The sequence below is a fragment of the Lynx rufus genome, unplaced genomic scaffold (genome assembly GCF_022079265.1).
Source record: "Lynx rufus isolate CCGP_SWC_20201006 ecotype Redwood Valley unplaced genomic scaffold, mLynRuf1.p SCAF_2, whole genome shotgun sequence".
NCBI classification, from domain to species: Eukaryota; Metazoa; Chordata; class Mammalia; order Carnivora; family Felidae; genus Lynx; species Lynx rufus.
The window spans coordinates 47,617,825-47,640,175 of record NW_025814834.1 but is presented as its reverse complement, the minus strand read 5'-3'; the positions used below and the strand labels follow the sequence as shown (position 1 = coordinate 47,640,175).

General features: G+C 36.4%; 1 protein-coding gene across 1 annotated transcript in view; it reads right to left on the bottom strand.

Moving 5' to 3' along the window:
- ZSWIM2 (zinc finger SWIM-type containing 2) overlaps positions 1-8,513 on the bottom strand; it is a 32,488-nt gene extending 23,975 nt beyond the window's left edge. The window contains exons 1-3 of the mRNA XM_047082634.1: positions 8,349-8,513; positions 6,862-6,938; positions 4,771-4,811 (exon numbers count right to left, since the gene is read on the bottom strand). Coding sequence (XP_046938590.1) covers positions 4,771-4,811; positions 6,862-6,938; positions 8,349-8,513 — 283 coding nt within the window. The remainder of the gene's footprint in view (positions 1-4,770; positions 4,812-6,861; positions 6,939-8,348) is intronic.
- Between the last annotated feature and the right edge of the window lie 13,838 nt (positions 8,514-22,351).

Here is a 22,351-nt window from a genome sequence, read left to right as displayed (position 1 = left end):
TAACATGCCATAATTTAAATGCCATCTGTTATTGGTCCTCTTGAATTCTATTCATTTTATACATTCTTTAATACATTTAATACATTATTTAATAAATTTTAAAATACTTGCAAGATAATAAAACCTTCATTTTTTCTGGAAAGACTTCCAAATTAAACACTAAGAATACTGAAAACATCATAGAACAATATAGAAATCTCTGTTCCTTGCATGAGGTGGGGTGGCAGGTGGAATGTAAGAGGGTAACATAATTTAATTAACCATTACTTTGGAGGATGAGAGCTATTTGTCACAGAGACAGAGCAACATCTGCTCTCTAAAAAAGACAGGGAGGAAAATGAAGAACAAAAACTGTGCTTTTGGGAATAAAGATTTCCTAGGGCAGCAGAATTATTGAAACATAAAAGTTCATAAGAGGAGCTGGCCATAAATGTCTTATGTGGTATAACATGAATTGGAAAATGAAAGGCAGAAACAAACTCTTCTGAAATTAATTTAAAAAATTAATGTATGAGACTATGAAAGAATATTCTTTTATAGAGAAGAGCAAGACAGCTAATCATATCAGAGGGCAATGGAAGATGTTCAACTTCATTAACATAAAAGAAAATTAGTTAAAATAAGAATGATACACAGACACAGAATAAAACCTATTGAATAAGCAATAGTAAATCAATGAAATGTTATGTTTGTTTGCCTTATGTCATTTCTTTTTGCATTTAAAAAAGTTATATGAAGATACTTTAGACGTTCTAAGGGTATGTTAGATGTATGGAAGAATGGAAATTTATTTAATTTGCCAGGAACGAACAGATTACAATGAACCTTGTAGCTGGCATTTTTTTGTGTTTTGTAGGACAGGCTTTTTTTTCCCCTACACTATAGAAATGTTATTAACATTTGAAAATATTTCTTCATATTTTTAAATTATTTTCTTTGGGGACTTAAGTATTCTGTTCATGTCTTTCATTATGTGCTTAAGTAATAATATGTACCTAAAACACGAATCTCAAACCAAACCTAGCAGAAAATTGACAGGTAGCTGAAATTGCAAATCAGCAAAAGTATTTTAAGACCAATTTGGCAATACATCTGGTTGGCAGACATAAAAATTTTAATACTTTTACTCCAAAATCTGATTAATGAGACATTAGGCTAAACAAATGATTGAAAGAAGAGGAAGCTTCATGTACAAAGAATATGACAAGCAGTTAGAAATAAATTAAATGCGTAACAATAGAATAATGTTAACTAAATTATGATATACCATATTTAGCCCCTGATGACTTTAATTACAGAGATTACACAGCATTGAAAATGGGTATAAAGTAACAATGTGTGATAAAAGCAGGGGACAAAATTCCCATGCACTATTAGACATACATAAATATAAAGTAATAAAGGAAAATGGAAGCAAAAAAGTTTATTGTATCTTTGTAGTGGGAATTTAAATTTTTTTTTCTTAAACATGGTTCTTAATTTATTTGTAAATATTTAATTAAAAAAAGGAACGGATGGCATTTACTAGACAAAAAGAAAAAGAGAAAATGGAGGAGAAGAGGGAAAAAAATCTAGTTTATACTTTGGGTTTTGACTACTGTTAGCATTGGAACTTTTAGAATCTCCCTTATAAAAGAAGAGAGGGGAGTTGGATAAACTAAAAGTTTCTCTAATGCCAACTTTTATAAAACAAAGAGAAGGATACGTTTTTGACTCTTAGCTATTTTGTCCCTCAGCTCTCTATTAAAAAGTAAACTATAAAAAAAAATAGACATTGTCTTTAGAAGAAACTATTAGGTGATAAATGTAGGTTTTGCTGGAAAACATTTATTGGGTGATGGGAAAAATAATGCTCCATGTTCAAAAACTGATGTCTTTATAATAAAATTCCTTTGTAATCATCTTTGTAAATGTTCAAAAATAAAAGTCAATTGTTTTTGATATGCAACACTAGAGCGCAAATATTTGTTTCCTGATTTGTTTTAGAAGAATCTAGGAATGATATTCAAAACCCTCACATAATCCAAATGAATAATCATTTATAGCTTTCTTTAAATTAATTTAAATCATGTATGTTTGTTCCAGCTTTCATTAAAAAATTTTTTCTTATGTTTATTTATTTCTGAGAGAGAGAGAGAGAGAGAGAGAGAGAGCGCAAGCAGGGGAGGGGCAGAGAAAGAGAGAGAGGCAAAGAATCCAAAGCAGGCTCCAGGCTCTGAGCTGTCAGCACAGAGCCCTACACAGAGCTTGAACCAATGGACCGTGAGAGCATGGCCTGAGGCAAAGTCGGTTACTCAACCGACTAAGCCAGCCAGGCACCCCATTCTAGCTTTCATTTACATGATAAATTTTAAGATGATTAAGACTTCTACTTTTTGAATATTTGTGCAAATAGGATTCTCTCAATGTTGACCAAAACTTCTTTTAAATATAGAGATATGAAAGATCTTTTATTTTTGTAGGAAGTATATATTTTTCAAAATTAACATTTAGGATTAAACATTAAAAAACATTTAAAAAAATTCCCAACCATAGGCTGATATTTATAAAAAGAACAAGACACAGTTTCTGCCTTTAAGAAATAAAAAGGATAACAGAATATTAACTATTAGGTTGATCCATATGAAATTGCTACTTTTGTAAATGAAAAACTCCACAAATGTTAGTATTCATTTTTCAATTCATAAAGAAGTATCTAACAGAGGCTCCTGGCTAATACATAGTACAATAGATGTTTGTTGAATTTGGTTGTATAGAGCTGCACTGTAATAAGAGTAGCCATTAGCCACATGTGACTACTGAGCACTTGAAATATGGTTCATGTGACTAAAAAACTAAATTTCTAATTTTGTTTCACTTAAATTTAAATTGAAAACTCATAATATATAGTTACTGAAAAATTTGTAAGTATGTATATGTAACAATTTAGGTATTACATGAATCTATTTTTCAACTGACTATTTTATAAAATCTAAATGCAGGGGCGCCTGGGTGGTGCAGTCGGTTAAGCGGCCGACTTCAGCCAGGTCACGATCTCGCGGTCTGTGAGTTCGAGCCCCGCGTCAGGCTCTGGGCTGATGGCTCGGAGCCTGGAGCCTGTTTCCGATTCTGTGTCTCCCTCTCTCTCTGCCCCTCCCCCGTTCATGCTCTGTCTCTCTCTGTCCCAAAAATAAATAAACGTTGAAAAAATAAAATAAAATAAAATCTAAATGCAGATCAAATATTTCCATTGAAAATATAGTGTCTAGATGAGATGCTCTGTAAGTATAAAATACTAAGACTTTGAAGACAGTGTCAAAAATATTGCATATTTTTATATTGATTACATGTTGATGTGGTAATATTTTAATGTATTAGATTAAATTAAAATATATTATTAAAATTAACTTTCCTTGTTTCTTTTTACTCTTTGTAATATGGCTACTAGAAAATTACATATGTGGCTTGCATTATATTTCTATTGGACAGCACTAGTATGGAAGCTTGTGAAAATGGTATGTAAAACAGTGTAGAGAACAAGTAAGATTTGGAGAGGGCGTGAGCACTTAACTTCAGGTGGATAAAATGAAGAAATAGAGAAATAAACATTGTATACAATATCAAACAACCCAATCATTGTGTATGAAGGGATTGGAAGAGAGGATGAAGTAGAGAACTAAGTGACATTCCAGAAAGAACCTTTTGTCTACAATGTGGAGAAGGAAGAAACCAAGTGCAGGCACCGAAAAGAAACAGGCTCTAGAACACTATGAAGGGCTGATGAAGGTTGGACAAAGGTGAGAATGAGGATGGAGAGATGAAAACACCGTTGAGAAGGAGGTAGGATGTAATATGAACGGGATTTATGAAATGACTCCTTAGACAGGAGAGAGGAAATTGGGAGAGGAAAAATCAAGGAGAATCCCATGGTTTCTAGTTTTGGAGACTAAAGAAAAAGGAAAGCCAATATATGAGGTAGGGGATACAAGAGGGGAGCACAAATGCGGGGGGGAAATTTGGTCTTTAAAATGCCTGTGGGACCTCCAAATCTGAGCTGCCCCGAAGGCAACTGAAAATAGTGCTCTGTTGATAAGAGAATGTGTAAAATGAGAGAAGAGTACAAAAAAAAGTGTCTGTGAAACACTAATATTAATTTATTATCTAGTACAACTTTTAAATGTTTACTGTGATTACCATAATGACAATATCTTTTTTATAAAATCTATAAATCCAAATGACCTATAACAAAATTAATTTTCTTTCTCTTTTAATTTTGAGGACTCTAGAACTTAAAGTTACATACCTATATGCTTGACTCTAAACTCAATTTAAGTACTGTCATAAAAACTATCTTACTCTTAAAAACATGTATTTATATTTTTTACATACAAATTTCAGTTAGTAGATATTTTTGAATGAAATTATGTTCCATGTCAACTATTACTGTGATCTAAAAAATTACATTTGATTTTTTTATAATTAAAATAATTTTACGCCTAGAAACCACTGTGAATCTTTGCTTAGCACACATGAAGGAAATTTTGCCTTCAGAATAACTAGCCATTGTTTCATCCCTTTTTTTATTAAGTGCCCCTGAATTTGAAATGACATATAAAGTTACACTTTTTATTAAGGAAGAAAAATGTTCCAAGTGTCTCAAATGCAACAAACTGAGCTGCAGATAGTTGTCAGATTGTCTAGGAAAATAACTGTTTAAATTTAGAATATGTCTAAACAAAAAATTATTAAATATGTTAACTTCAAAATAATAAAAGAAGAAATGCAACTTACATTCATGATTCCTTGGAAGTTTGAATTTTTTCAACAAGACCCTAGTATTCACAGGTGGAAAACCAAAAGAAATATTTATTTATGATATAACCTAAAATGATATATTTTAATATTAGGAGTAGCATTATAGAATTTATATTGCTGATGGTGTTATAAATATACTTAACACTCTCATCAGTTTTCTGTTATAATAATAAGTAGTTAAATGTTAACTGTACTGAAATTAAAATAAAAAATTCATACAAAAACAGTAGTTAAATAAATGTTTTAAAGTAAGCATATGTGAAAAAAAGTATGATAAATGAAAATAAAAGACATTTATAATAAAGAGATTTGCCAGAAAGAGTCCATGTATTTCTTTATAACATACATTTATTCACAGAGACAGGTTAGTAAAGGAATGAGATATTCATTGTAATTCCTTTAAACTTCCCTAGAAGTTTCTTAGTCCTGAAAATGGAGTAATTTTCTGGAGAGTACCAATACTGTTTTCCTACATATACCACTTGAATGTATGACAGAAAAAATACTTCAAATATCGCCAATTGAAATGGAATATGACTTTTTTAAAAGCTGAAAATACATAAAAAATTCTTACTTAAATATATTAAATATACTTTAGTATATTAAATACTTGAATTATATTTCCATTTAGTTTGGTTAATATATTGTAAAAAACAAGTAACATTATATAGAAATCAGAACAGAAGGCCCTTGCCCTGAGGAAGCTGGCATTAAAAAAATGAAAAAAAAACTATTTTAATAAACATAATTTATTATTTTTAATATTAAACCAAACTGCAAGTTTTTAAAGGACCATATTTTATATCTTCTATGCTAACTAGAGTAAATTGTGTTAGCAATGCTCAATAAAAACTGATCAATACAAAACAACAAAAACTTGGTAATACAAGCTTTGGAAATGAAGGTATAGACTTTTTTTTTTAACTTATAAAGAAAAGCATTCAAAATGTGAGATACATATTCTCTCAATTTTTTGTTAGATTTGTTTTACCCTCCAATTTCAGTCACAAATATTCTATAATAATATAATTCATGATTTGTTCATATAAATACAGATAGGTAAAACAAAATGAGTTGAAAGAATGAAAAAATGGAAAGAAGGGAAAGAATTCCAGACTAACTCCAAACACTAAATTAAAACAATTTTTTAAAAAATTTTCATTTTTGGGATTTCCCTGTAAGTAGGTTCTGTCACTAAAGGAAAACTTTCAGATTCAACAGAAGTAATTCTCAGTGTAGTCCTATTACTATCTTAAAAGATTCATAGTAAAATGCTTATTGAAAATAAAAATAATACATTAGAAAATATCATAATTAAAAAAATAATGAGGGGCACGTGGGTGACTCAGTCGGTTGAGTGGCCGACTTTGGCTCAGGTCATGATCTAACAGTTTGTGGGTTTGATCCCCGTGTCTGGCTCTATGCTGACAGCTCAGAGCCAGAGCCTTCAGATTCTGCATCTCCTTCTCGTGCTGTACCTCCCCGGCTTGCACTCTGTCTCTCTCTCTCAAAAATAAATAAGCATTAAAGAAATTGAAGAAAATAATAAAAATAATAAAAATTTAAAAAACATAACGAATTTTTTGTTATTAAATGATTTGTTTGTTGTACTGCATTTACAAAGAAAACAAACAATGCACCCAGTAGAAAGAATAAAAATAAAAATGTATTTGGGAATTTATTTTTAACTGACAGCAAATAGAAATCCTATAGTGAGAACATAATTATTGTTATTGATGTGAATCAGGGAGGTTTTTCTTTTTCTGTTTTATAGTTAGATTTCACATTTGTACATAAGATTCTTAGATAGTAAGAATTTAAAAAGTGAGTTTTTAAATTATAAACATGAACTTTTAAAACTTGCAGAGGTGGTAGTATGTTTCTCAAGTTAAACTTTATTTAATTTTCAGAATGAAATAAAATACCCCAAAATATACTGAAAAACTACAGCCATTTTACCCTTATATCTCCCAACAACAAATTTCTATTACCTTCAGTACTCAAATCATGAAAAAGGCAATATACCAAGATGTTCCTTTGTGGCAGATCTGGATTACAGTTACTTACCAACATATATGCTTACAAAGTTCCCCTCCTTTCAGAAATGCGGAACAGTTACAAACATGAGGATTTCCTAAGAAAACCTGTAAAAGAAAAATGCATACTTAAAAAAAAAAACCCTCCAGTTAATTTTTAGAGTTAGAATAAAAATAATTTAATAGACGATAGGATTAAAAGGGATTTCAAGAAGTAATTTAGTTTAGGTGACTTCAAACGTTGAATATAGTCAATGGAGACATCTTAACTCTTGACACCAGTCTCCAGGCTGATTTTTCACTGTCATATTGTCTTGCTCAACAACTTGTATTATCACTTAAGACTTCTTCAGTGACCTAGACTCAGGCAAGTGAAAAGAAATCTAATTTTAAAAGCTAGGGGCGCCTGGGTGGCGCAGTCGGTTAAGCGTCCGACTTCGGCCAGGTCACGATCTCGCGGTCCGTGAGTTCGAGCCCCGCGTCGGGCTCTGGGCTGATGGCTCAGAGCCTGGAGCCTGTTTCCGATTCTGTGTCTCCCTCTCTCTCTGCCCCTCCCCCGTTCATGCTCTGTCTCTCTCTGTCCCAAAATAAATAAACGTTGGGAAAAAAAATTAAAAAAAAAAAAGCTAAAAAATATCTCTGTATCGATACATTTCTTAATGAAAGTTCATTCTGCCTTGCAGTGGAGCTAAAGACTTTTTGTAAATTAGCTTATTTTGGATCTTTTGTTTGTTTTGTACACCTAATTGGTATATAATTTTACTTGAGAAGACTAATTTTATTCACCAAGTTTATATTGGCTAAAATAATTTTTTAACTAAGTGTTCTAAGGGACAAAGTAAAAAAAAAAAAAAAGATGTCTTAAATAAGCACAGGCTAGTAATTTGTATTCAGTACTTAGAATGCAGGACACTAAATTAAAATTTTCCAAATCAACACCCGGGAGGTGGGATGGTGGCTGATTTTTGAGTGGCAAGAGTGGGATATGCAAATATAAAATATCTTTTTTTCAGGTTTTTATTAAGACCTTTCCAAGGCATCGCTACCTAAACGGTACTTTAAAAGGATCTTCTTGGAGGTTTAGAGTGACTAAAGAGTAAAGAAAAAGATTTTATTTATTTAGTATTTACAGTATGAAATAGGTCGTAGGATTTTCATTTCGTTTTAGTTACAGGGCTCGTGACTGCCAACAACGCATCCAAGAACGCACGCAACGCAAAGCATGTATTTAAGTAAAACGTCTCACATTTTCAAGCCTAAACATCAAGCAGGTGCCATCATCTTACAAGATTTGGATGCCATTTTGGAGTCCTGACTTTCCAAAATTAAACTTTTCTATGAAAACACGACTTCCCTCTGCAATTTGCACATCTTTAGAGTCTGGATCTCGCGCGGGTGGGGTGGGTGTGGCAGCGAGAATCCGCAGGGATTGTGAAAATGGCTAGAAATAAGGAAGGCTCAGGAGGACCGGGTGGGTGGGCCGGGCGGGAGTGGAGGCAAGTTGGGGGTGGTAATTACTCGGAAATCCCTGTTTTCCGGCTCCTCCTCCCTCAGCAGGAAGCCGGTGGGGCCCATCTCTCGTAGGAGGTAGATGCTGCCGCTCAGGGCCAGGTCCTGTTGCCCGCTGAGGTGGTTGCTCAAGTGTCTTCGCCTTTCAGAGGCTTTACAGCCTCGGCGAAGCATCTTGCTTGGGTGAGGGCGAAGGCAGCCTCTCTACGAGACTCTCCGAGTGCCCGCCGGTTTCCATGACAACCGCGTGCCGGCCTGTTGCCTTGGTGATAAAGGTTGAGCTTCCTGATGTCCCAGAGTGCCTTGCGGCCAAGCTATAGCTGGCAACCAAAGGGCAAGGGGTGGAGAGTGGATTCCGCAGCTCAGAGCCGCCTCCGCTCGTTCCTGAAGCCACGTTCCTGGCTGGGAAGCGTTTCTAATACGCCGACCTGCCCAACTTAAAAGGTGGCTAAAGACACAGCTGTCAAATCTCTCGTGTTCCTTTTGCTGGTTCCCTGCAGGCAGGGCTGGTAAATTATGTGTGTTAGGACAGTCGCACGAGCGGGTTACTGTTTGGGCTCTGCGTGCTAAAATTTTCCTGTGATGATTCATCATCTTTATCAGAAACCCCAGAGTAACTTTTTGTTCAACAATATTCCACCATTTCCAGAGTGCTCACTATGTGCATAATCTGAGCGAGTCGCTGGGGAAAGAAAAGACAGGAATCTAACCCCTAGGGAGCTAGATCCTTAAATCGGGACGTGTGCAGGGTGCGGCGGGTTTGGTTTTAAAGCCAGAGGAGCATTTCTAAATTGAATATTTAGATAGGGATGGGTGTGGGGGGTAGTGCCAAATCCACTGACTCTGTCCTCCAAATCCACAATCTCTGTTGTAAGGAATAAGATTTTTGAGGTATGCAATGTTGATTAAATAATTCACATTGTCTACGAACTGTGTTACTGCATTCTACTGGGAGAGCTGTAATAAAGTTGAGTCAAGTAAAGAAGCCATGTCACTGGAATCTTTCTAAGAAATTGAAATCAGGAAATAGCTACTTGGTGGCTCAGTAACATAAGCGAAAATGAAGGATAGTTGTCTATTTTATCATGGGAGGAGGCCATAACTAGACTATGTCAAGAGCAGAGAGGAGAAAATGGCAAAGGCCACGATATGAGAGAAGATGATGGAAATGGTAACTTGCACATGTTAAATGTGCAGATAAACACCACCAATCCTAGGTCTAAGATCTTAACTTACTAAATTTTATTACTACTTCTCTATTCTAGTAACAACTAACATACATATGACCATAATCCCAATTTTACTGTCAACTTAATGGTGCTAGGTGTTAAAGTGAAACACACATTAGGGAAAAACCTCATATTGAAACCAAAAGAAATTATAAATTGAATTAGTTTATTTATTAATATTCACAATTTAAAAATTCAGTATAAATTACTGACAATCTACACTTTCTATTTAACAAGATGAGATGGGTTTCAGAGTGAAGGCATTTTATTCAATTGCCATTCCTGCTCTCTCTCTCCATATATATAGTGTGTGTGTGTATATATACACTATATATATGTATATCCATATAATATCTCTTTCTATATATAATATACATATGAAGTATTATATAGTTATTTAAGAATTATCTTGAAGAGAACTTTAAAAAATAAACAGTAAATAATTGTTAAAACTGTTAATTACTTATTGTAATTAGATAATACTTATGTGTAAGTGATAGACATAATTTTCAGAAAGGACATATGTTTAAGACACAATAAACTTTATGTAAGCGAAATGTGGGTTCATAAATTCCATTTTGGGGGGTGATAAAAGTAGGAGTATTCATACTTTCATGGAAGTTAAAAAGAGAAAGCACAGATTGTTAGAACTTCAGTCTAGATGTAAGACATTTGTTTTTATATCTGTAAAACGTTCTTATAGCTAGGTGACTATCCCATATGTTTCCTTCATCAATTAAGAGAGTATGACATGAGTAATATTTGCAAATATTAAATCAGGGAATTAAATTTCTCCCATAAGTTTGTCATGTTCCCTTCCAAGTTACATTTTGAAGCATATTGCCCCAGGATGAGGGAAGTGGTACTAGAAATGAGTCATTGATAAGCTTTGAGTTTCATGAATTGAGTTTTAGCCCCTTTAGCAATACAACTTAGCCATAAAAGACAGGAACTAATACATTTTATAAATAAATGGATCTTAACTCTACAGGGTACGATAGAATAAACTGGGCCTAGAGTATTAGACTTGGAATAGTGGAAGAGTATGCCATTGGGGGATGAAAAGAAGACTAACAAGTCAGTGGAAGAAGTCAGCTGCTAATCTTAACATAGGTGTGTTTGTGTTGGGGTGAGGGTGGGAGATGTGAGGGTGAGGCAAGGGATGGATTGAAACATTGAGATTGGTTTGGGAAGACTGAGAACACCTATGGAAGGTGTGTTTACTTTTGGAATAGTGTCAGAGAGGTGCAGATTACTGGGGAACTTCAGCTTTTGGTTTAGTGTCCCCTAACATGAAGTGAGCAATATGCAGAGATGCCAGTGGAAGACAGAGAGTAAATGAACTGCTTGTAATGTCCTGGTCCTCAAGGATTAAAGACATACACTGAATATAGAGTCTGTGTTTACATATAAAGAATGGGCACAAGAAGAAGTATACTAGTGTCTGACTAAGATGATGCAGAACTCAGCAATTTCAAGACAATAGAAAGTGGCAAAGAGAACCGAGGACTCCAGTGCAGGTGCTTCAACACAATACCTTTCTTTTTTTTTTAATCAAAGTTCAATAGGGCCAGTTACCAGTAGGTCCCTGACCTCCCTTTTCTTAGAGCATTTATTCTAGGAAACATTAAATTGTAATTTTTTTCTTTGTCCCTTTGAGATGTACCTCTTCTCCCAGCCTCTTGCCAGTTTTACAACACGGTAGTATATTTCTGAAGGACCTGGGAACCATCCCTTTGAAATGGAATCATCAAGAATGATAGTGCCCCTGCCTGGGTAGCTCAGTCAGTTGAGCCAACCAGACTCTTGGTATTGGCTGGAGTCATGATCTCTCAGTTTCATGAGTCTGAGCCTAGTGCCTCTGCACTGGCAGTGCAGAGCCTGCTTGAGATTCTCTCTCTCCCTCTCTCTGCTCCTCCCCCACTTGCACTGTCTCTGTCTCTCTCAAAGTAAATAAACTAAACTAAAAAAAAAAAATGATAGTGCCCCCATCTCCTGGTCTTTGTGGCAGTATGAAACCTAACTTTGGTAATCACCAGTTAGCAGTCATAGATGGCCTAAATACATTGACCAACCCCCTTCCTAACAACCTCCTCTAGTACTTTTCCACTAGCTTGCTGCAGGCTTCAAAATGCTCCTTTTGTTTCAATGTAGTTGAGTTCTCAGTCTCTCCTCTACTGCAAGCTTTTTTTTTTTTTTTTTTTGAGAGACAGAGAATGAATGTGAGCAGGGGAGAGGAGAAGAGAGAGAGAGAGAGAGAATCTTGGAGAGAGAATCTTGAGCAGGCTCCATGCTCAGCTCAGAGCCCCATGTGGGGCTCGATCCCACAATCCTGGGATCATGACCTGAGCCAAAATTAAGAGTTGAATGCTTAACTGACCAAGCCACCTGGGTGCCCATGCAATCATTTTGAACAAGTCTTCCTTGACTGTTTAACCCTGTCCAGTTCAATTTTTCTTTGGCAATAGATACTCATTAATCTAAAAAAGGCTATTAAATCAGACTAAAAGGTTTTTTTTTTTTTTTTCTTGTGCTCAAGTGGAGTGGTAGCTAGCAAAGGTGATTGGATCATTTAGAGAGAAAGCATACTTCAGTTTTTTGTACATCCAAGTGTAATATAAATAAATTTGCAACTTACTGTGAGTGTGACTGGGACTTTTAGTTTAAGATGCCAGACTTCCATCTGAAGAGCCTTTGAAAATAATAATAAAAAATAAAAAATAAAAAGGTTTCAACCTCTGCTACTGAAAAAACTAGGGAGGACTGAGGTAGTAGACTTCTAAGAATGACCCCATTGACCTTTGTCCTTCTATAATTCCCTGTCCCGTGAATATGTCCTGTTACATGGCAAAGAGATTTTGCTGATGTAATTAAGGTTGCTGTCAGTTGACTTTGAATTAATTAAAAGGAAGATGATTTGGGTCATCCTGATCTAATCATACAACTCGTTTAAAATTAAGCACAGGGGGCACTTGGATGGCTCAGTCGGTTAAGTGTCCAACTTTGGCTCAGATCATGATCTCACAGTCTGTGAGTTCAAGCCCCACATCTGGCTCTGTGCTGACAGCTCAGAGCCTGGAGCCTGCTTCAGATTCTGTGTCTCCCTCTCTCTGCCCTTCCCCCACTCACGTTCTCTCTCCCTCTCTCAAAAATAAATAAACCTTAAAAAAAATTTTTTTTAAATAAAATAAAATTAAGCACAGAGTTTTCTCTGGCTGGTGGCAGAAGGAGAAGTCTGAGATGAAGCATAATTTTCTTGAAGATGGAGGGATCCACCTTAAAGGAATGCTGGGGGCCTCTGGAAGAAGAGCCAAAGAGGAAATGGGGACTCAGACCTATAACACTAAGGAACTGGACTTTGCCACAGCCTAAATAAAGTTGAAATCAGATTCTTCCTTAGAGCTTTCAGATAAGAGTACAGACTGGCTGACATCTTGATTTCAGTCTCCTAATACTCTGACCAGAGAATGCAGCTGGGCCTGCTTCAACTACTGACCTACTGAACTGTGACCTAATAATGGTGTTGTTCTAAGCCACTGTTTGTGGTAATTTTTTAAAAACCAATAGAAAATAAATACATGAAGCCATTGGCAAATTTCAGCAACCGCTAGAGGAACAAATATGAATGGAGGGTGCTGACTGTCTCGGTGGGGGGGGGGGGGGGGATAAGTGAAGGCATAAACGTGGAACAGTTTACTCCTTCTTACCTGCCAGCATTGGGTTGGACAAGAGAGTCACTCTGGCTGGTTCCAGGTACAAAATAATTTATTATAGGATCTAAGCTAGCTTGCAAAATGTCTAGTAAGGCCACAGAGATCAAGATTTGATCATATACTAAAGTGAGGCACTGAGGAAAATTATTTACTCATACCATGAGATTTTTTTTTGCAGCAGAAGTACCTCTGAGTCACTCAAGAAGCTAGGGACTGGACATCAGTACCTCCACTATTGTTGCAGAAAACCAAAGGACTTTATAACTGTAATTGCTAGTTGGGCTTCATGCTCTCTCATTCACTTCTGCCTTTCAGGTCTTGGTGGAAGTTAGTAATGTACTACAATATGAAGCCAAAAGAAAAAAAAATATGAGAAATATGGAAAGGTGGTTTTAAGAAATTAGACCAGTAACAAAATGGGCCAGAGGGAGAGGTTAAAATAATTTGGGGAACAACTAGAGAATCAGAAATAGCTTTTTGGTTTTAAAAATGATTGTGAAATTAAAAAAAAAAATCCCGCCACAAAGGGAACTTACCTTCAAGTGGAAAGAGCTTAGGATATCAAGCATTAGGATAAATGAATAATAATTACTACCATACCTAGATATGTGATTAGCAAATTTCAGAACGTTAAAGACATTGAAAAAACCTGTTTACAGAATTAAAAAAACAGGAGTGTCTGGGTCGCTGAGTCGAGCGTCTGACTTTTGATTTTGGCTCAGGTCATGATCTTAGGGTTGTGGAATTGAGCCCCACATTGGGCTCTGTGCTGATGGCATGGATCCTTCTTGGGATTCTCTCTCTCCCTCTTTCTCTTTCCCTCTCCTGCTCATGCTTACTCTCTCTCAAAATAAATAAACATTTAAAAAAAGAGAATTAAAAAATAGGTATAAAAAGGCAAAATTTGATTAGCATCAAATTTTTTATTTGCATTTATATCTAGCTAAATAGGGAGAGTTTATCTCCTACATATGATTAATGAGTGAAGAACTAGAGGATATATACTAGTAAAACCGGGGTCATTTTAATTTTATGTTTATTTATTATTATTTTGTTGTTGTTTAATTTTATGTTTAAATGGTTTCTATTAATCAACACCTGCCCTTTTATAACACAGCTTCTCTATTTTCTTTATTTAGTTGATTCATTTCTTGATCGAATAGTTTCTTGAATACTTTTTGCAGGAAGAGAATGTGCAATATATATTTTCTGCAGTCTTGAATAACGTAAATTGTCTTAAAATTGCTTTCACAGGTGAATGACAATTTGGCTGGCTATAAAATACTTGGATAAAAATCTTTCTCCTCTAACCCTAAAAATATTGCTATACATTTTGTAGGTGATCCATGATATAGAGGGTATATCTCTGAGACTAGTCTAATTTTTTTATCCTTTATGTATTGGTAACATTAAAAAAATTCTTTGTACTTAAGACTTCAACCAGGATCATTTCATAAGTTGTTTTTCATATTTTTTTTAACACTTGGTCAACATAGTGTCTTAGTCTATGTTATAATTGCTTATGTTCCATTAAAAAGAATACAAATTATCTATATTTTGTATCTGATTTTATTTGCTTCTTTTTGGTTATTCTTATCTATTATTTACTGTTTCATTATTTTTTTCTCAACCTTTTCTTCTGCTTTCTGGGAGAGCTTTTCTCTTCCAATTTTATTGAGAAAACCTGACATACATGACTGTATAAGTTTCAGGCATATGGCATGATGATTTGATTTATATACACTGTGAAATAATAGCCACTATAGGTTCAGGTAACATCCGTCTTCTCATATAGATACAATAAAAGAAAAAGAAAGGAAGAAAAAAGGAAAAAAAAATTTCCCTTTGTGATGAGAACTCTTGGGATTTATTCTCTTAACAATTTTCCTATATGTCATATGGCAATGTTTGCTATCATCATCATGTTGTACATTACATGCCTAGTACTGATTTGTAACTGGAAGTTTGTACCTTTTGACCACCTTCCTCCTATCACCTAATTCTCCTCCCCCCATCTCTGGTACGCACAAGTCTGGTGTCTTTTTCTGAGTTAATTTTGTTTGTTTTCTTTTGTTTTAGATTTCACATATAAGTGAGATCATATAGTATTTTTCTTTTTCTGTTTGACTTATTTCACTTAGCATAATGCCTTCAAGGTCCATCCATGTTGTCACAAATGGTAGGGATTCCTTCTGTTTTTTATTTGTTTGTTTATGGCTGAGTAATAGTCCATTGTACATATATCCCTCATCTTTTTCGTTCATCCATCAGTGAATGCTTAGGTTGTTTCCATGCTTTGGCTATTATAAATAATGCTGCTATGAATGTGAAAGTGCATTTTTCAATTTAGTGTTTTTGTTATCTTTGGATATATTCCCAGAAGTGAATTGGTGAGTCATATGGTAGTTCTACTTTTAATTTTTTGTGGATTCTTCATACTGACTGAGGATTTTCTAAAGTGATGGTATCAGTTCTATTCAGATTTTCTATTTATTACTGATTCAGTCTTGGTAATTTTTCCATATCTTCTAGGTTGTCTAATTTGTTGGTGTATAGTTATTTGTGGTAGCCTCTTAGGATCCTTTGAATTTCTGTGGTATCAATTTTAATGTCTCCTTTTTCATTTACAATGTTTAGTCAGCCTTGTTTAGTCTAGCTAAGTGTTTGTCCATTTTGTTTACCTTTTCAAAAAAATCAACTTTTGGGTCAGGTAGTCTTTTCTAATCTTCTGTTCCCTATTTAACTTATTTTTTCTCTAACTTTTATTATTTCCTTTCTCCTGCTAACTTTGGACTCAGATTGTTCTCCTTTTTCTAGTTCACTAAGGCAAAGAGCTAGGTTGTTTATTTAGGATCTTTCTTGCTTCTTAATATAGTCATTTACTGCCTTGAACTCCTTTTAGAACTGCTTTTGCTATATCCCACAAGTTCCAGTATGTTGTGTTTTCCTTTTCATTTGTCTCAAGAAACTTTTTATTTTTCCTTTCTTTTTTTATCCATTGGTTGTTCAGGAGAGTATTGTATAAATTTCCATGTGTTCATGAATTTTCCAGTTATCCACTTACTGATTTCTAGTTTCAGGCCATTGTGTTCAGAAAAGATACTTGGTATGATTTCAGTCTTCTTGAATTTGCTGAGACTTGTTTTGTGGCCTAACATAGAGTCGATCTAGAATATGTTTCATGTGCACTTGAAAAGAATGTGTATTCTGTGGCTGTTGGAGTGAATGTTCTATATATGTCTTTTAGGTCCGTTTGGTCTCTGGTGTTATTCAAATCCACCATTTCCTTACTGATTCTTTGGATGAGAGATTCATTGTTGAGAGCGGGGTATTAAAGTCCCCAACTGTTGGGGTGCCTGGGTGGCTCAGTTGGTTAAGCGTCTGACTTCAACTCAGGTCATGATCTCACAGCTTGTGAGTTCCAGCCTCGCATTGAGCTGTGTGCTGACAGCTCAGAGCCTGGAGCCTGCTTCAGATTCTGTGTTTCTCTCTCTGCCCCTCCGCACTCACTCTCTCTCTCTTTCTCAAAAATAAACATTAAAAAAAAAATTAAAGTCCTCAACTGTTATTGTATTACTTTTTATTTCTCCTTTTAGCTCTGTTAATTTTTGATTTATACATTTGGGTTCTCTGATGTTGGGTGCATTAATATTTATAATTGTTATATCTTTTTGATGTATTCACCCATTTATCATTATATAATGACTTTTTTTTTAACCATTTTTCAACGTTTATTTATTTTTGGGACAGAGAGAGACAGAGCATGAACGGGGGAGGGGCAGAGAGAGAGGGAGACACAGAATCGGAAACAGGCTCCAGGCTCTGAGCCATCAGCCCAGAGCCCGACGCGGGGCTCGAACTCCCGGACCGCGAGATCGTGACCTGGCTGAAGTCGGACGCTTAACCGACTGAGCCACCCAGGCGCCCCTTAACCATTTTTCAATTGAGGTCTATTTTATCTGATATAAATATAGTACAACTGCACTTTTTTTTTTTTTTTTACCATTTGCCTGAAGTGTCTTTTTCCATCCTTCATTCTCAGTCTATGTGTCTTTAAGGCTAAAGTGAGTGTCTTATAGGCAGCATATTGTTGGATCTGGATTTTTATTCATTCAGTCATTCTATATCTTCTAATTGGAGAATTTGTTTATCTTTAAAGTGACTTTTGATAGGTAAGAACTTACTATTATCATTTTGTTAATTGCTTTATGGTTGTTTTGTATATCTGTTTTTCTGTGTTTCTTATCCTGTCTTTTTTGGTGTGTTTTGATGTCTTTTAGTATTAGTATGCTTTGACTTCTTTATTGTGTTCTTTGTGTAATTACTACAGGGTTTGTTTCTTGTGGTTGGTAAGGCTTACAGAACATATCTTAAGTTTATAACACCCTATTTTAAACTGATAACAACTTAACTTTAATAGAATTTTTAAACTTTATAATGTTACTTCTCCTCCCCCCTCACATTTTAGGTAATTGCTGTTATAATTTACTTACTCTTATTGTGTAACTAATAACAGATTATTGTAGTTATGGTTTGTTTTCTTTTTAAACTAGAGTTGTAAATGAATTATGCATCACTATTACCATATTGTAGAATCTATGACTATATTTACTATTATCAGTGAGATTTATGCTACCTTTTTGAGGTTTTTTTTTTTTTTTTTTTTTGTAATTTTACTTATTTTGAGAGAGAGAGCATGAACGGGGGGAGGGAGACAGAGAATTCCGGGCAGGCTCCGCACTGACAGGGGGGGAGTTGATCCCACAAACTGTGAGCTGAAATCAAGAGTCTGACTCTTAACTCACTGAGCCACCCAGGCACCATAAGTTTTTATGATGTTAATTAGCATTCTTTTACTTCCACTCAAAGAACCATCTTTAACATTTCTTGTAAGGGAGAACCTCTATGGCATTTCTTGTAAGTACTCCCTCAGCTTTTGTTTGTTCAAGCAAGTCTATCCCTCAGTTTCTGAAAGACAGCTTTACCAGGTTTAGAATTCTTGGTTGACAGTTATTTTCTGTCAGTGTTTTGAATACATCATCCCATTTTCTCCTGGCCTGAAAAGTCTCTGTTGAGAAATCCACTAGTAGTCTTGTAAGGGCTTTTCTTGTATATAGCTTCTTTCTTTTCTTTTGTTGCTCTTAAAATTCTTTCTTGGGCTTTTGGCAATTTAACTATAATGTGTCTTAGGTTAGCTGTATTTGGATTCAACCTATTTGAGGTGTTCATTTCTCTCTGCAGGTTCAAGAAGTTTTTAGCCATTATTGCTTTATATATAGTTTCTGTCCCTTTCTCTTCTGCTTCTCCTTCTGGAATTCCAATAATGCAAATATTGTTTCTTTTCATTGTGTCCCATAATTTCCACAGGATTTTTTTATTCTTTTCATTCTTTTTTTTTTTTTTTTGTTTTGCTTCTCTGTCTAGGTAATTTCCAATGTCCTATCCTCCAAATAGTTGAGTGTTTCTTCTTTATGATTGAATCTACTTTTAAACCTCTCTATTGAATTCTTTAGTTCAATTCTTGTATTTTTCAACTATAGGATTTGTTTTATTTTTTTAGATGGCTTCTGTTTCCTTGTGCTTCTCTTTTGTTCATGCATTGTTTTTCTAAATTCATTTAGTTGTCTGTCTATGTTTTTTGGTAGTTCACTAAACTTCCTTAAGAGGATTATTCTGAATTTTTTGTCTAACAGTTAATAGATCTCTGTTTCTTTAGGGTTAGTTATTGCAGCTTTATTAGTTTCCTTTGGTGGTGCCACACTTACCTGATTTTTTTTGTGATCCTTGATTCCTTATGTTAGTATCTGTACATTTGAGTAATCAGACTTTTCTTTCAAACTTTACAGGTTTTGACAGAGACAGTTCTTTACTAGTCAGCCCAGTTTGGGTTTCTGGTGTGTTTATTGATAATGTCCTTGGGCAGGTGGGGCCTGCTATGATGGTCTGTTTTGGGGTGAGGCAACTGTTTCAGCTCTGAGAACATGGATGGATGGGTGTGTCATTGGCTCAAAACAGTTGGAAAGGACTGCTGCTTGATTCCTTTCCCAAGTGAGGCTGAAGGATTGGCTTTGTGGTTGCCTAGATTCTCTGGTCAGGCTTAATAGATAATCACACTGGGTACTCTATTCAGTAGTAGATAGGGCTGTGAATTATCTTCCCTGCCCTGACAGGGCAGCAGGACAGGGCCCAAGGCCTGTATAGATCATTGTTTGTGGATCTGAATTAGGCCAGAGTGTGCACTGAATTCTCTGGTCAGGTGAGGCCACTAGCTTTGTTCTGCAGACAGGGGAAACCATGGGCTGTACACTCTGTTTGAGTGCCACTGTATACAGAGGTTCTCCCTTACAAGATGGGCTATGCAGCTTCCTGTGTGCTCCAGGTAGGTTCTCTGGTCAACAGGCTGAAGACTGTGTTCACTAATGAGTGGGGCTAGAAATTTGACTCCCTGATCAGGTATAGTGGGAGAAAGAGCTATAAAGCTGGTAAGGCTCTTTGTTTGTTGTCTTAACTCAAGCCGACCTACACCACAAATCCCCTGACTGAACAGGGCCACTGGCTTTGTTCTACAAACTACTGGCTCTGCCTGCCAGCCCCTCAGCTCCAGGAGTTGTCTCAGGCCTTTCTGATCAGATGAGGATAGAAGGCACGCTATAGAGCCGGTGGGGCTATGTCTCAGTTCCCTTGTTTGGGTTGGGGGAGGCAGGGCTGCTCCAGGCTACTCAATTTCTCAAACAGGCTCTACAGGTGGAGGGGCCAAGAACTACTTTCAGCCTTGGCCATGAGTTAATCCCCCTGCCTATGTGTAGCATGGAAATGCTCCATGCCCAGTACTGGCTTTACTTTGGGGGTGATCAGCTCTGCTTGCCTGCCTGCCTCTTGGCACAAGCATTGCTGAGCTGTACTGCTCCCAGGAGCTGTCACCACCTTTCTGGTCAGATGGGGCTGGAAGACACTCTCCACTGAGGGTGGGACTATGATTCTGCTTCTTGCCTGGGTGTGAGCAAACTCTGCTCTAAGGCTAGCAAAACTCTTCTGAATCAGTCAGATCTGCACACCACTGAGTTCTCTGGTCAGAGTGTGCCCCTAGCTTGTTCTGCAGATGAGTAAAACCTCTGGTTGAGATCAGTACTTGGGCACTGCAGATGTGAACTCAGTCAGCCAAGATCCATGTGCTGGCCATTGCAAGCTCCTCCCCCTTTCTCGGTCACAGTCATATGCCCATTGGTTGGGCAGATCCCCTGTATGGTATGAGATAAGAGTAGAAGCTTTCACAATGCAACCCACAATGCTGGGGGTTGCCGGGTTCTCTTTTACCACTGGGGGAATGGAAGCTTAGGGGAGACCTCTCCATGTGGTGTGATGTTGGCCTGAGGAAGGAGCATTGTGATCAACATGTAGCTGCTTCACTTGCCCTTCTAATGCAATCTGTCTTGGTCGCCGGGGTGCAGGGGGTGCTTCAGCTTCATTCCCCATGTTCTAGGATTCTCTCAGTGGTGTCTTGTTCTTGAAGAGTTGTGAGCTTTATTTCTTGTGAGGGGGGAGTGAAGTCAGGAACAACCTATGTTGCCATTTTGGTCTGTGAGAGTTTTTCATATTTTCGCTCTTCATCCTAAGGCATTTAAAAATCATGTCATTGAATGTTTATTTCACAACGCTTTAGAAAATTCTAGTTCATTGCTATTTCTGCCAATTTTCATACAGTTCTTTTGTCTCAGCCAGTTCTCCTTTGATTGCAGACATCTTATCACCTTTTTTAAAAAAATTACTTTTTTTAAAAAATAAAACCATGAGACCATGTTTTAGTGAATTTTACCAAGCATTAAAACAGATGCTGCTGAAGATTTACACTTTTTTTTAAAGCACACCCTTTGTCTACCTCTTGAAAGGTGTGACTTTTTTATTATTCTGATAGAATCTTTTCTAAGTTGCCTTCTTCTTTTTATTCATCTGTGGGGAATAAGCTTAGGAATTCCCTGAGTTTGCATCAATGGGTTAACAAGGCAAAAAGAAATAGAAAGCCACAGGATGAACGCATACAAGGTTAGGTAAAACGGATTAGGTAAACAAGGCAAAGGCCCCCACTATAGGACAAAGGTATAGGAATAGGAAATCTCAGGATGAAAACATCCAAGATTAGGTAAACAAGATTAGGTATTCAGGGTGGAAGCGCATCCCCCCCTCCACCCCCGCCAAGTTTAGTACAATAGCAGAAAGCCGCTTTCATTGGAAGGAAAGACCAAAATAGGTAAACAGGTATACAGGGTTATTGAATACAGGGCTATAGACAGCAGCAGCAAGTTGCCTGGAGCGGAACTAATTAGCAAAAGAAAGGTGCCTTGTTGACCCTGAAGTAGCCTGCTCTGTCTTGTCCCCTAGATAAGTTTAAGTAAACAGACTTGGCTCCTCAAGCCTGCCTTAAACAATCATCTGTCCGGCACAAGGACTTTGTTTTGTATTGACTCAAACCTCTAACACCTTGTATCTTCAAAACCACCCCCCGCCCCCGCCCTGTTCCCCCACACCCATGAGTTAATTAATGTTCAAGATTTCATTGTCTCTTTGTGCAAGTCCATCATGCTTGTAAGCCTTCTGATCCGAATAAAAATGGAGCAAGGCCCTTACTCGGGGCTCTTGTCCCCTCCTGGACGTTAGCTTCAATCCTGCGTCCGCTCTCTTGCTGGACAAGAGAGAACTCCAGACCCAGAGTCTACCACATTCATCCTTGATGGTGGTAATTTCTTCTAGTCTTAGTATTTTCCTCTAGCAGGGGACAAATGGAGTCTTCTTGTTTTGTTTCAACATCTACTTGGAATTGTTAGAATCCTCATGTTAACATTTTAGGCTAGTGGGGTGGTTCATAGTTCAGTGATACGGGAATAGGAAGAAGCTAAGACTGTGGTCAATACACCAGGGGTACTTGTCTTTGTAAGGTTTTTTTTCTCAGGTTTTGTGAAATAATTTTTAGGGGCTTTACCCTAAAAATTGGTCCAAGCTCCTTTCTAAGTTTGTTCACAACGGCATCAAAGAATATTGATGTTAAAAAAAGAAGCTCCTGGGGCGCCTGGGTGGC